This window comes from Pseudophryne corroboree, chromosome 7, assembly GCF_028390025.1.
Source record: "Pseudophryne corroboree isolate aPseCor3 chromosome 7, aPseCor3.hap2, whole genome shotgun sequence".
Lineage (NCBI taxonomy): Eukaryota > Metazoa > Chordata > Amphibia > Anura > Myobatrachidae > Pseudophryne > Pseudophryne corroboree.
This window is the reverse complement of record NC_086450.1, coordinates 147,243,901-147,260,220: the sequence shown is the minus strand read 5'-3', so window position 1 is coordinate 147,260,220 and position 16,320 is coordinate 147,243,901. Positions and strand designations below refer to the sequence as shown.

Below are 16,320 nucleotides of genomic sequence, written 5' to 3'. Positions count from 1 at the left end.
TCTTTAGGCATAGGGGAATAGATTAATGAAGGTGTTGAGGATTTATTAAAAAAATAATTACATATGGCTATCCTGCAGCTGTTAAATGAGTCCGTCAAGGGCAGACCTCCTAAGCTAGTGCTTGTAATAACAAAAGAAAATGGGAGCAAAGCTCAAGCAGTAGCCAAAGTTATTTAAGTTATGTAAAGATTAAAATTCATTAAATGAGCACTATGGTTAAATTGCATGTTTCATTATAAAGAAATAAAAAAAAAAACTTCCAGAGAGCATTCACTTAAACATGAAGTATTTTTGCCCATTTTCAATTACATTTACAATTTACTTGATGCATTTATCAGATTGAAGAAACGAAACAGTGAATGTGAATGTGGAATGTGTGTCTTCCTAATGATTTGATAATAGTAATTGCTCGGAGTTAAGCTAAGCCAGGTGATGATAATTGCAGAGTTGAAGAAGTACTCTGACCCCTCTTGCTTTTCATAACTGTGTATGTTGTACCTTCTCTCAATCACCCTAGACCCCTGAGCAAATTCCATGCATAGTAGGGTCTCAGTATTTTGTTTTCAAAAGTTGTGAGCAAAATGTATTGGACATGGACATTTATGATGGCCATGCTCCATCATAAATACCAGGGCCCTCTTTACATGCTGAGGCACTCACTGAAGGGTGTCCAGATGTGGTACTTTGTATTCAGCCTCCACAACCAGCACTACCCTGCCCAGAGCCAGATTTAGACCTCATGGGGCCCTAGGCAAGATACTGGTTTTGGCCCTCGCCTCCCCTTTTTAAAAAATATTCCTTAGGATTTTTGTTTTGTGGGGAGTGGACAAAACTGCCTCAATAGGAAAAAAATAAAACACAATGGCCCCCAACAGGAAAAAACACGTTGGCCCCTGACAGGTACAGGTTTTCTCTTTTCTCTTTTCTTTTGTCCATATGTTCTATTCAAACTCTTGGGAGCACCACCGGGCCAATATATATAGGAATAGGTTCAATTGAACCGCCATGACAAATGATATCAAGGGATAACTGAATCTGCATATACTATTAACTATTCCGGTAATATTAGACTTATTAATAGCCACTTATGAGTTTAGTGACTATACCAGTGCACTAACCTCCTATCCCCCTTTGTTTTCTTAGGTACACATAGGCCCCCACAGGAATAAATAAAACACATTGGTCCCTGTCAGGAAAAATAAAACAACAAAAACAACATTGGTCCCTGAAGGGTTAACTCTTCTGTGCTTTGTAAATATTACTTTTTATATGATCAATTTCCTTATAATAGTTACAGTGTAAAAGTGAATATTTCTATTTCCCTAGTGAAGGGTTAAAACATGCTATATGAACTCTTATGTGTTTGCATGGATGCGTGCTGCCCTGTGCTAGGTGCCTTTGTCTCTCATACAGATACCAGGCCTGTGTGGGTCTGGCATCCAAGGTCAGTTCCATACCAGATGAAACTTGTTCTTTCTACCCAAATATACTGTGTTACAAAAACTTTGTTAAATGTTTGAGAAACTTGTAGAAAACCCATATATGGACATCCGCCTTTTCTGTTCTGCCTGGTAACTATTAACGAGCCAATGGGAGTGTAACAAAATGTCAGTTACACCCATATGCATTGTCTTATATATCTTTGTTAACCTCATAATAAACAGTGTGAATTTTTACTGCTTGTGTTGTGCATGTACCTTGTGGCTAAAAGTTCATACTCCAGACGTCTAAGAGGCCATCACATCGAGGGTTAAAGAATATAAGGGCAAATCCTTTAAGCTGGGGGCTATGTCCGGAATTCAGTGATCGTCCCTGAATGGTAAGATAGAGAATTTATTGTCTGTCTTTGCCATACAGGATTGCGGTCATACACTGAAGCTGAATCCGTGTCAGTGTTCCGGGAACACGTGACAAGGTAATATTTAAGTCCGGGACTTAATATTACGAAGTTTTATGTAAAAGCATAAAACAGGTATCAGGGATACCATAGAATCTTTAATGTCTGGGACTTAAAGATACGTCTGAGAAAGGACCAGGCGTCCAAGCGCAATTCTCCAAAGACGTTAGTATCTGGGATACTTAAAAAAATAGACCTGGGAGTCTATACGTAACGTAGATCATACCTCGATTTGATCGTCTATATATATTCTTGTATGTTTGTAGTGAGATAAGTTCTTATATTTGGTCCAGACGGCTGGTAAGTTTTCGTCTGCCAGATATCTTTACTCAAACACTTTTCTTGCTTCCTGTCTAAAACGCTGTATTTTTCTGACATCTTGTACGAATGGTAAGTATCGTACCGTCAAAAGATTTCATGTTCTCACTATACAGATAATATTGTGATATTGTCAATGACTAATTAACTGGTTAGCTGATGCATGTATAGTAAGTAGAGTGTTGTATATTTTAGATATTTTCTTTTAAAGTTGTATTGTTGATTTATATTACTGTCTGACAATGGGCTCTAGTCAGAGTAAAAAACTGCATATCCCCCGCCCCTCCCTGGTGAGACATGCAAGATGTATGTTGCCCGTAACTCCACCACAGATTATTATTTAGTTAACCCATGGGTGGATAATTTAGCGGGATGGACAGAGAAAGCAGGACAGGACCCATTCCTACGGGAAGGCAGTAATTACCCTTTCTATATGGAGATTTAAGAAAAAATGTCAGTTTAGCACAGAAGCGAAGCTGCAGAGAACTGTAAATCTTTGAAAATCCCTCTCGCCTCCCCCCTTTGCATTCCAATGTATCCTGCGCTCAGAGACACAAATCTCTTGGCAGCAGTAACCCTTTCACACCAAATGGGATTGCCTCCAGCTCCACTGCTGGAGGGTGCGTCCACTAGCTCTATCCCTAGCACCAATAACCCAGAGTTTAGATAATAGTAAAACACTGTCCCAAGCCCACTATTACCCTCGATGGCTGTATATCTTATTTGCGCAAAGCTTGCAAAGGACGCAGCTATACACATATGAAGGAAGGCTTTTTTGCCTGTGCTTTTTTTTTTTTTTTTGCCTGTCGCTGTGGCTTGTAAACAGAAACCTTCATAGTCTGTTACTGCGTTTTGGAAAAGGTTTAAGGACTGCTGGACAGATGACGCTGGCTTACCTTTGCTTAACTCAGAAAGCTTACTCATTTCCCCACCCACTCATGCCTATCAGAGCTCCGGACGCTTTGACAGACAGAGCCGGCCCCGCAGTCAGGGAAGATTCCAAAGACCCCGCGCACTGACGGGGCCCGGAGGAGGGCATCCCAGCCTTTATTCAACTCACCCGTCATAGTAAAAATCACCTCTGCTGCCACTTATTATAAATGGAAGTAAAATTCCCTTTTTAGTGGACAGCGGTGCAACAACCAGTGTTTTGTGTTCTGACCTATGCAGTGTCCCCTCTCACCAGAAAAGATAGAAGGTCTCCGCCCCATGATACAGCAATTCTTACAACAGGGTATTCTCAGACATATTGTATCACCATACTGTACTCCTGTGAACCCTGTTGCCAAAGCTGATGGCAGTATAAGATTTGTACAGAATCTCAGAGCGATCAATCAGCTAATTGTCCCAATTGCACCAATTGTTCCAGATGTAAACTCACTCATTTCTGCAATCCCTGCAGATGCTGCGTTCTTCTCTGTATTTGATTTGAAGAATGCCTTTTTTCAGCATACCTGTAGATTCACAGACACAATTACTTTTTGCCTTTTCTTTTGAGGGTAAACAACTTACCTGGTGCAGATTATTGACGCACCTGTTGTCTCCAGGCCACATTGAGGCCCTGGCAACCTCACCATGGTTCAGTCCTGCTACAGTATGCAGATGATCTGCTGCTCTGTAGTAAAACTGAGGAGGCCTGCCGAGAGGATGGTGTTTCATTACTAAACTGGCTTTGTGAATGTGGACACAAGGTGTCCAAAATAAAAATGCAATGGTGTAAAAAGCATGTTGATTACTTAGGTTTTGTGCTCACTCAGGGAGAGAGGAAAGTCAGTCCACAACGCATACAGTCTGTATTGGGCCTGGTCACCCCAACTACCCAGAGGGAACTACTGTCCTTCCTGGGTATGGTAAATTACTGCAGACAGTGGATATCTGATTGCTCTTATTATGATAACATTTTGAGACAAGCCACACTGAAGGACAAACCTAAAACTGTACAATGGTCACAAGAAATGTTAACTGCATATGAAAGTTTAAAATGTATGTTGATGAAAAGTCCGGCACTTGGCCTCCCCAGTTATGTGCTACCTTTCCATCTATATGCAAGGGACAATTGTAAAACCATGGCGGGGGTGCTCACACAGTTTCATGGAGGGAAGTTGCGCCCCGTGGCATTTTTTTCCCAAAGTCATGCCAGTGTCTGTGCAAGGTATGCCTGCCTGCCTCAGGGCTTTGGCAGCCTGTGCAATGGTTGCAGAAATGGCCACTACCCTCACTTTAGGCCACATCACAGTACTCCACACCACACATGATGTCCTGGCAATACTTAAAGGCTTGCACACACAGCACATGTCAGCACAACGCCTTAGTGGATATGAAGTACTCCTTTTGAGTAACCCTACCCTTACCATCAAGTATACTGCTAGTTCTTCTGGCCCTGCACCCATTCTCAATGCCCTTTTAGGCTTGAAAGGTCCTGAGGATGAACCACCCGACCTACATGACTGTGCTGCTTCCATTGAAGCTGAAACTTCTCCCAGACTTGACATGTCTCCCGTTCCCATACCAGGCGCAGACATAGTTTTTGTTGACGGCTCCTGTAGTAGGCCCAATGACAATACATACCAGGCTGGCTATGCCATTGTCACCCTCCCTGACACTGTGTTGGAAACCCTACCAATACCTTATCAGTCCGCGCAAGCTGCAGAACTCATTGCACTCACTAGAGCATGTCCCTCCCTTGATAACGTCCATCTGCTCACTCAACTTCAAGCTGCTGCGACTAATACTGATCTCTCCGACTGGACTTACCCAATTCTGCAGAAAAAATCCTAAATCAGGATTAATCTGCAAAGAGGGGAAACCCTGTATACCCCAGTCCAGTGCCCCTTTGCTCGTTGCCCAGTGCCGTGGTGTTGGTCACCGTGGTGAAGCCACAACACTCCTCCTACTAACCAATGATTTTTATGTTACTAATGCCAAATCACTTGTGGACCAGTATGTTAGCAGATGCATCACTTGCCTCAGGAACAACCCTAATAAAGCTAAACACCAGCATCTTGAATACCCCACAGAAAACTCTAGGATACTCACCCTTTGAAATACTAATGGGTAGACCCTTTTCCTACACCCTGGGCTAAGAAACCACTAGTAATACAGGAAGGAGATCTAGAACTCATCAGAGAAGAGTATGTCAGGTCCCTGATAACAAAACTGAATGAAATTGAACATGAGGTTGTTTGTAAAAACCCTTTTGAATCCACAGGAACCTACACACCCCTTTAAAGTCAGAGACAGAGTCGTGGTGAAGGTGCTCCCCAGGAACAAGAGCCCAGGAGACTTCACCTATGGTCCAGAGACAGAGGTCGTAGCAGTTACCCGAACAGCAGTCCTGACAGAGGAAAGTCCTGCCTGGATCCATGCATCCCGAGTAAAAAAGGTTCCTAGACCAGACCTAGAGAGGGAAGCAAGTGATTCCAGTGAGGTACGAACCGGGGCAGACAGCCCTGACCTCCCACCTAGCGAAGAAAGAAGAACAGAAGAAGATGAGGAACCTGTCCCCTATCTTTATCCTGGGGACTATCTCGATAGCCCTACTGGCCCTCATTCACCTCACTATGTGAAGTCGACATCACACAAACAGATGGGGTCCCCACCTTGTGGTACAATTCCTCCAATACACACGTAGCCACATACATCCTTGATTATTTCATGTTCCCTAAACTTGCTGACAACAAACATTTCATACAGCAGAAAAGGAAATCAGGAATGTCTGAGACAGTATATATTTGTGTTACTGACGAATGGTACTATGACATTAGATATTATGGATCTAATTGTAATTCCTGGGAAGCTGTGGGGTGGAATACAGGAGCAGATTGGAAATATGGCCCATCATTTGCAAAAAATAGATATAGCAAATATCCCCAAAACAAACCTTTAAAGCCCCATATTGCCACTTCTAAAGATATGGTGGCTATTACTAACCCTACCTTTGAAGACACCCTAGCTATTGAAACTGGTTTCTCTGACATTAATTTTTGGTTGGAATGGATGAAGTATAGTGCTAACAAACACAATAAAAGCAACTGTTATGTCTGTGGCAAATCTAGGCCCCACCTAGGTACAGTGCCCCTTAATATACCCCTAGAACAGGAAAATTGTTTTTTTCAGCCTTTTTAATGATCACCGATGACCCCACTCCTCCCTCTAATACTCCTGCTAATCGAAAGAAAAGAGCACTCCCAGGAGGTAGCTTTGACCCCCACGTATACATTGATGCTATAGGGGTCCCAAGAGGTGTTCCAAATGAGTTCAAAGCTAGAGATGAGGTGGCTGCGGGTTTTGAGTCATTATTTCCTATAGTAACTGTAAATAAAAACGTAGCCTGGATTAATTATATATATTATAATCAACAAAGATTTGTTAATGATACCAAAGATGCTCTTAAAGGTATAGCTGAACAGCTAGAAGCCACTTCCCAAATGACATTTCAAAATAGAATGGCCCTTGACATGATCCTAGCAGAAAAAGGCGGTACATGTGTTTACATTAGTAAGGTGGAAGGCTGTTGTACATATATTCCTGACAACACTGGTCCCAATGGTAAGGTTACTTTAGCCATAAACAAGTTAGAAACCTTATCCATAGAACTTAAGAAAAATTCAGGTACTGATAACCCATGGAGCCAATATTTTGGATGGTTTGAAAATTGGAAACAGGCTCTTGTGCAAATAAGCATATTCATACTTGTAACTTTAATTCTTGTAGGCATTATAGTTTATTGTGTAATCCCCTGTGGAAAGAAACTTACCTCCAAAGGCATTGATAAGGCCCTGATGTACTATGATATAACCACCAGTCCTGTCACCTCCTCTGATAGTAAGGGACCCGACGATTATGTCCAATATCTCAAGAACTGGAGGAACAAGAAAGGAGCCTCACTCAAGAATCATGTCATATAATAATCATGATTCTAAGAGGGGATTGAAGGGTTAACTCTTCTGTGCTTTGTAAATATTACTTTTTATATGATCAATTTCCTTATAATAGTTACAGTGTAAAAGTGAATATTTCTATTTCCCTAGTGAAGGGTTAAAACATGCTATATGAACTCTTATGTGTTTGCATGGATGCGTGCTGCCCTGTGCTAGGTGCCTTTGTCTCTCATACAGATACCAGGCCTGTGTGGGTCTGGCATCCAAGGTCAGTTCCATACCAGATGAAACTTGTTCTTTCTACCCAAATATACTGTGTTACAAAAACTTTGTTAAATGTTTGAGAAACTTGTAGAAAACCCATATATGGACATCCGCCTTTTCTGTTCTGCCTGGTAACTATTAACGAGCCAATGGGAGTGTAACAAAATGTCAGTTACACCCATATGCATTGTCTTATATATCTTTGTTAACCTCATAATAAACAGTGTGAATTTTTACTGCTTGTGTTGTGCATGTACCTTGTGGCTAAAAGTTCATACTCCAGACGTCTAAGAGGCCATCACATCGAGGGTTAAAGAATATAAGGGCAAATCCTTTCAGTCCCCAACAGAAAAAAAACTTTGGATCCCAACAGGCATAAACCCAAACGCACTGTATATTATATCAAAGTGGCAATTATTTACATTGCAAAACCAGGCCATGCAGATGATTGTCACTTTAAAAAAAAAAAAAACAGTAGGACTCTCACAAAATCTCTCACTTTCTGATTCTCACATCCTATTACATTCCCCCCATAGTGTCAATTTGTCCCAATATAGTGAATGTATTGTTGCAACATTCAGCAACCTTCTTAAAGAAACAGCAATACCACATTCATTTTTTCTTTAAATAGCAGGTCAAGTACTTTTTAAGCTTGCTTCAATTTTCAGCTGTCCCTCTACAGATGATCTCCTTTTCAAAATCTCTCTGGAGGATACAAAATTTGGCTGTCAGAAAGAGCTCAGAGCATAGTCAGGTTAAGACTCCATGTAGGACCAAGCAAAATACTGTTTCAAAGCTCTCCTCCATTCCATTTAATCTCTGCATAAATCCCTTTAATACAGAAACTAGCACCCCAATTTTATTTTTATCTGCACTTGGGAATTAATATATAGTGCTGTTATATACACCCCATATGTCCTTTGTCTTGTTGGGAAGTATTGTTGGGTCAGAGCACAGAGTGAGATGGGGTAACAAAGCTGAAGACTAGAGGAGAAAGCAGATTTCTTTTTTTAAATGCACGTAATGCATATGACAGGGGTGGGATTCCCAGGGGTCTAGTTTGTGAAACAGGTGATCCAGTCCTCACTCAGAGGGAAATTCCAAAGCTTCTCTGCTTTCTACTTCTGTGCCACCTGATTGTGGTTGCCATGGTAGACCTTGTCACTATGCAGAATTATAAATCATCTAATGCCAACTAAAGAAACAAATCTAGGAGAGATGGCAAATTCTACATTTCTGCCTAAAAAAATCACCACAGAATTTTTCATATAATTTCAACAAACAAATATATAGGGCCAAATGTAAAAGAGTGAGATTTTCAGAAAGTGAGAGATTTGGTAAGGTTTTTCAGTCTTTTTTAAAGTGGCAATCATTTACACTGCAAAACCAGGTTGATCTTGCTGTGTAAATGATTGGCACTTTAAAAAAAAACTGCAAAACCTTACCAAATCTCTCACCCTTTGAAACTCTCACTCCATTATATTTGGCCCCAAATGTCCAAGGTAATTAATACCCCTTTTCCACTAGCTCAAAAAACCCGGGTAAATGCATGGGGGCGCGCATTTACCCGTGTTTTTTGCTAGTGGAAAAGGGTCCCCCCGCAAAACCCCGGATCAAGTTACCCGTGAATCCTACCAGGGTAACTACCTGGGTAGGACACGGGAATGATCCGGGTAGGGTTGTAGTGTAAACGGAAGCCGTGTCACTCCCGTTTACACTGTATGGAAGGGTGGCGCTGAGAGATCTTGTTATCTCCCAGCGCCGCACAGCGACGCCCCTGCCGCGTCACTAGCAGCGTCACCAACCCGGCAATATGCCGGGTTGGTGAGCGCAGTGGGAAAGGGGGCTGAGCACGGGCTGCAGCCAGGTAGCACCCGTGTCAGGCTCCCGGCTGCAAACCGTGCTTAGTAGGTGGAAAAGGGGTATTAATAAGTGAACAATCTTCATCCAGTACTGATCCTAGTACACATCCTAGTACTATTCCATGTCTGGTGACCCTAGGAGCAATTATCTGATTAGTTTACTGTAAAAGACTCTATGGGAGAGACGTCTCATATAACAGCATACAGCTGAACACTGGCAGCTAACTGATTGTCTATGGAACCAAGTTCTGGGTATCAAAGAATGGACTGTCAGAGAAGCTAATTTACAATGTTCAGGGAAGGATTAACAATCATATGGGCCTATTGTGAAATGCGGGGGAGGTGTGACCAGTGTTTACTGAGTGTGGCCAGTGCAATGTGGGCATGTATACCCCTACACTATCAGCACCAATGTCTCCCTAGATATAGGGTTGCCATAATATCCCTTTGATCCAGTAAAATATGATTTACACAGGTTCTGTGGCTGATTAAAAGCAGGTGAAATGCAGGTTTGAATGTAGTCAACCACAGAACCTGTGTAATTCATAGGTGTCCCAGATTAAATGGATTTTATGGCAACCCTGCCGAAATACATAAAAGCATAAAAATTGTGTCATTTTGTGAAGAAATTAGAAATACAATTGTATTACTTCTGATTTATGGCCAATCCTGTGGACAGTTGTGCAGCTGATCATCATCACGTTGTATGATGATGGGCCTATATTTATCTGGACGCCCGGAGTTGTAGTTTCATCCTCCCCAATGATGATCTGGCGTGGCAGTGTTAATGGTGGGAGTATCTGATGGATACATCACCTATTAGGAATGATGTGGTGGCAGCACTACTTCAAATTACAGTATTACCAAATAAAATTAAGTCGGGGGACGGGGGATTATGCAGACTTTGAGGGACTACATGGGTGGCATGGTATCTGAATGATAGACAGAGTCTAGGTAGGCAGTCAATAGGTCAACGCCACATGGTCAACAGGTGCAAAAGGTTGACAGATGAAAGATCGCCAGTGCTTAAGGTCGCCATGTTCAAAATGTCGATATAACAATGGTCGTCACGGAAATGGTCAACACATATTTTGGGGGGGTTTTCTTTTACATGCTTTCCCCAACAGTTGCTTGATTTACTATCCACGTGAACTACGAGTGGGAATAGTAACCTGTGGCGAGAGTAGTGGTAGTAGAACGAGCCACCTTGCCCCATAGTGTAGTGAGCGAAGCAAGCCCACAAGGGAATATATTTTTACTGATGGTGGTTACATATTACCAAACATACAAGATTTGACCCAAAAATACTGAAAAAAACTTGTGTCGATCATTGACATGTTGACTTTTTTAACCTGTTGACTTATTGTACCTGTCAATCTAATGCATTAAGACCATTTGGTGTTGCCCTTTTTACTGTTGACCTAAATACTGTAGATCTTTTATTCCACACCCAGTGGCATCTCTGGGTTTAGACACTTGGCCATTTTCTCCTAAGTAAGCGCTGGCCCTGGGTATGCTACACTAGCATATCCGTCTATGTTATCTTCTTCCTTTCTGAGAGACATTGGCTGCTGTGGTTTACAACACACTGGTTTTATTTACCAAGTTTTACATAAGGCTGATGCTGTAGCTCCATATCCCAGCACCGCTGATGTACCACACTGTTATATATATTACAGCTAAATTGCCTTCAGGGACCCAGTGATGGCAGCAAAGAAAATCCCAGCGGCTGCCTTGAGCAATTCAATGAAAATACACTACAGAGGAAAGAAACTAAAGAAAAAGAACTTTCTGTACACTTTCTTTACAAGAAAATGCTTCTGGGGAACGAAAAAGGACTTTAGATGAAAATCCTAAGGTGTATTTTTCTCAAGACTTATTAAGAGCAATTTTCACCCACTGACAGAAAAAACAGCATTTTACCAGGAATTCTGACTTCTCCCATTCTACCTGCAACTGGAGCAGATTTTCTGTCTCTCACAGTAACAGAATAATTACCAGTTCAACGCACAGAACCCTGAACTGATAATGGTGCCATAATGTAACACAACTGCTGACCTCTGTCATTTGTACAACTATTTATTTTTGTTTGTTTGTAAAATGCTATTTATCCACCAAAATGTTGAGATTAGCTGACATTAATGTAATCAATTCAATCAAATAAAACTACTCCCACACAAACTGTCTTACCTGCATCATTCCGGTTACTGTGATCTGTAGTAAGTTATCACAATAATTCCCTGCTCCTACACACACAAAGCTCAGAATTGTGTATATATATATATGTATATATATATATATATATATATATACACACACACACACACACACACACACACACACACACACACACACACACATAGTATATGTGAAAGAAAGTGGAAGAAAGAATACAAGCGCCTTATGGTGTAGAAAATTAGTATACTGGATTAACCATTAACAATTATCTATAGGTTAGGAAGTCTATCTGATAGGAGCAGTGCACAAATCCCTTTAGAAGTCAGAGTTGCCCCAAATAGCATATGTAGTAACAACAGCTATCTCAGGTAAATATATTGCACAGGCTCCATTCATGTAAAGACATGACATTTTTATATAAGTAATATTTCTTAAAACACATGAACATAAAAGATTCAATACAAAAATAAGTGAACAAAACCCTCCAGGGAACTGGAGACGTAAAGTGCGCCCAGTGGCCAAGATAATGTATAAAGCAAATCCAAAATGTAAAAAAGAACTCTTGCCTGAGAAGGTAGATGGTGGCATGTGTCCCGGGAGAGAGCTCTCCAAAGGTGTCTTACTGTAAGTGCAGCTGCTGAAGCACAAGGTCCACACATCTTGAAGTCACTGTGCCCACTGTGTATATATATATATATATATATAAATCCTGATGACATATGAGGACACTAGTGATTTTGTATCTTATTCTTTATGAACTCTCATACTTACTGTAACTGTACATAATTGCCAAATGTCCCTAATGCTCAGGGACAGCACCCGATTGTAAGTATTTGTCCCTGGAAATGTTTGTTCCTTTTTATATAGTACATTATCTATCTATCTATCTATCTATCTATCTATCTATCTATCTATCTATCTATCTATCACTGTTTGTTTTTTTATATTGACCAAGTCATCAACAAATGTTCTTTCTATATGCTGGATATGATTTTACTATCGACTTTTTTCTCTCTCAATTTTAAATACCAATAAAATGCCAATATTTACTGGATTTGGCTAATTGAAGTGCAAAAAAACATATTAACATATAATGAACAGTTAGCACAAATATCTGAATAGACATTTGGGTGGGCTGCTGGGCACACAGGCAACAGATGGCCCTTGGAGACTTCACTTTGACACCCCCTCCACTCATTTCTACTCAAATAGTTTTTTTCTCTTTAGAGCATCGCTGGAAAATGAGTCCATGTACAATGAATTATCAAGTACAGTATCATCAGACCCTCCTCTCAGATGTTACTGTGAGGCCTGGTGATCATGTGTTATACCCAGGGGTTAAAGTGGGCCGGAACGGGGCGGAACTGCGTTCCGTCAGTTGTATTGGGAGGCGGAACGAGTTCCGCCACCTCCAGCCCACCTCTTGCCCGGCCACAGGACTCTGTACATGGTCAGGCAGTGCTTCCTGATTGGCTCGGCTGTCATACCTGCCGTCACAGTGCACCGCGCCTCCCTCGTTAATATATGAGGTGGGTATGCAGCGATGCACACAGTCTATTTTTGCCCGCCAGCCCCGCCTCCGCCTGTCCCCCTCACGCTGGCAGCAGGAATAAAACGGCACCTCCTGTTCGTCTCTCTAGCCGCGCAACGGGGAGGAGTTGTTGGCGCAGTGAGACGAGACGCCAACACCCATGCAGACACAGTTAAAAAGAAAGAGGGAGACACATAGGGGAAGCTGTTTGATTTGTGTGGGTTAAAAAGTGCTGTGGGGGATGGGGTGGGCGGGGAGGTGTTTATAGGGTTATATGTACTGTGGGAGTGGGGATTATGTGTGGGATTATATGTGCTGGGAGGAGGGAGCTGTGTGTGGGATTACATGTGCTGGAGGGGGGAGCTGTGTGTGGGATTACATGTGCTGGAGGGGGGAGCTGTGTATGGGATTACATGTGCTGGAGGGGGAGCTGTGTGTGGGATTATATGTGCTGGAGGGGGAGCTGTGTGTGGGATTACATGTGCTGGAGGGGGAGCTGTGTGTGGGATTATATGTGCTGGGAGGGGGAGCTGCGTGTGGGATTACATGTGCTGGGAAGGGGGAGCTGTGTGTTGGATTATGTGTGCTGTGAGGGGGAGCTGCGTGTGGGATTACATGTGCTGGGAGGGGGGAGCTGCGTGTGGGATTACATGTGCTGGGAGGGGGGAGCTCTGTGTGGGATTATATGTGCTGGGAGGGGGAGCTGCGTGTGGGATTACATGTGCTGGGAAGGGAGAGCTGTGTGTTGGATTATATGTGCTGGGAGGGGGAGCTGCGTGTGGGATTACATGTGCTGGGAAGGGGGAGCTGTGTGTGGGATTATATGTGCTGGGAGGGGGGAGCTGTGTGTGGGATTATATGTGCTGGGAGGGTGGAGCTGTGTGTGGGATTATATGTTCTGGGAGGGGGAGCTGCGTGTGGGATTACATGTGCTGGGAGGGGGGAGCTGTGTGTGGGATTACATGTGCTGGGAAGGGGGAGCTGTGTGTTGGATTATATGTGCTGGGAGGGGGAGCTGCATGTGGGATTACATGTGCTGGGAAGGGGGAGCTGTGTGTGGGATTATATGTGCTGGGAGGGGGGAGCTGTGTGTGGGATAATATGTGCTGAGAGGGGGGAGCTGTGTGTAGGATAGTATGTGCTGAGAGGGGGGAGCTGTGCAGAGGTTAAAGTGAGCTGGTACGGGGCAGAACTGCGTTCCGTCAGTTCCATTTGGAGACAGAACCAGTTCCGCCTCCTCCGGCTCACCTAACTAGGAGGGAGATGTCAGGTGCCCGCTGAGATTATGTTACCAGCGGGCGCCCGGCTCCTTCCCCTCAGTGACTCCCGGAGGCGCTCCGGCTTCCGGCTCAGGCAGTGTGTGTCTGGGCGGTGCTATGGGAGATACGTCATGACGTCTCTCCCATAGTTCCAAGGAGCGGGCGGCCAGATGGAGGACAACGCGGTCTGGAAGCAGGAGCGGGGCTGGTGAGTATAGTGGTTTTTTTTGTGTGTGTGTGTATTTAAGCAATGCTACTAGGGGGCGCATCTGCTGGGGGTATAACTACAGGGGCACATCTGGGGGCATAACTAATGGGGGCACATCTGCAGGGGACATAACTACTGGGGGCATAACTAATGGGGGCACATCTGCTGGGGACATAACTAATGGGGGCAAATCTGCTGGGGGTATAACTACAGGGGCACATCTGCTGGGGGCATAATTAATGGGGGCACATCTGCAGGGGCATAACTACTGGGGGCATAACTAATGGGGGCACATCTGCTGTGGGCATAACTAATGGGGGCACATCTGCTGGGGGTGATACTACAGGGGCCCATCTGCTGGGGGCATAACTAATAGGGGCACATCTGCTTGGGGCATAACTAATAGGGCAAATCTGCTTGGGGCATAACTAATGGGGCACATCTGCTGGGGGTATAACTAATGGGGGCACATCTGCAGGGGGCATAACTAATGGGGGCACATCTGCAGGGGGCATAACTAATGGGGCACATCTGCTGGGGGCATAACTAATGGGGGCACATCTACTGGGGGCAAAACTAATGGGGGCATAACTACAGGGGCACATCTGCTGGGGGCATAATTAATGGGGGCACATCTGCAGGGGCATAACTACTGGGGGCATAACTAATGGGGGCACATCTGCTGTGGGCATAACTAATGGGGGCACATCTGCTGGGGGTGATACTACAGGGGCCCATCTGCTGGGGGCATAACTAATAGGGGCACATCTGCATGGGGCATAACTAATAGGGCAAATCTGCTTGGGGCATAACTAATGGGGCACATCTGCTGGGGGTATAACTAATGGGGGCACATCTGCAGGGGGCATAACTAATGGGGGCACATCTGCAGGGGGCATAACTAATGGGGCACATCTGCTGGGGGCATAACTAATGGGGGCACATCTACTGGGGGCAAAACTAATGGGGGCATAACTACAGGGGGCACATCAACTAGGGGCATAACTATTGGGGGCACATCTACTGGGGCATAACTAATGGGGGCACATCTACTGAGGCATAACTACAGGGGCACATCTACTGGGGCACTTCTGACTGGGGGCATAACTACTGGGGGGAAATCTACAGGGGGCATAACTACTTGGGCATTACTACTGGGGCATTACTACTGGAGGGCACTACTAATGAGGGCATTGCATAGGGGGCACCTAATAAGGAGCATCACTCCTGGGGACATAAGGGGCACTACTACTGGGGGCACTGTGTAAGGGGCACCAATAGTATGGGCACTACCACTACAGTGGACATTGCATAAGGGGCACTATTACTGAGGGCATTGTATAAAGGGCACTACTTCTGTGGGCATTATGTGTATTTGGGGTGCTATTACTGTGGGCTTTGTATGTAAGGGGTACTAAAGTTTGTCATAACAATAATAATGGACACTACTATGTGGTGTTGTGTGAATTAGATTGTGCTACTGTGCGGCGTAATTTGAATTGGGGATACTATTGGGTGACCACGCCCCTTTGTTATGAGACCACATCCCTTTTTAGACCCCGCCCCTTTGCATTGTGCCTGCGGCGCACGCACTCCCTTTATTTCACAGGCGTGGGGGGGAGGTGAGTTCCACCACCTCTCTAGGACCACTTTAAGCACTGGTTATACCTCTGTGCATGCATATTGGTTAATTATTATAGAACAATAAGATAAATTCAGTTGAGCAAATCAGAAGCAGTCTTTTAAAACCACTTAACTGACGATTTTTCCCTTCAAAAGCGTTAACAACATTGTTTTTTAAAATTTATTTTATTTAATAAAGTTGAAAAAGTATTTTTAAAAATATTTAAACATTATATTATGCACATCTGCAGAACGGATCTCCTCGTCAAAAACGGGGGGACAGGGTGGTATGGCGCAGTT

At 43.7% G+C, this 16,320-nt stretch overlaps 1 protein-coding gene across 4 annotated transcripts in view; it reads right to left on the bottom strand.

The window, feature by feature from the left end:
* THSD7B (thrombospondin type 1 domain containing 7B) overlaps nt 1–16,320 on the bottom strand; it is a 1,210,507-nt gene that overhangs the window by 974,518 nt on the left and 219,669 nt on the right. The window contains exon 1 of one of the 4 annotated variants that reach the window (XM_063933718.1): nt 11,966–12,069. The exons of 2 other annotated variants lie outside the window; for them this stretch is intronic. In XM_063933718.1, coding sequence (XP_063789788.1) covers nt 11,966–12,058 — 93 coding nt within the window. In that variant the 5' untranslated portion in view covers nt 12,059–12,069. Of the gene's footprint in view, nt 1–6,971; nt 7,194–11,965; nt 12,070–16,320 lie in introns of those variants that run through there. One more of the 4 variants, XM_063933720.1, reaches the window with a different exon arrangement.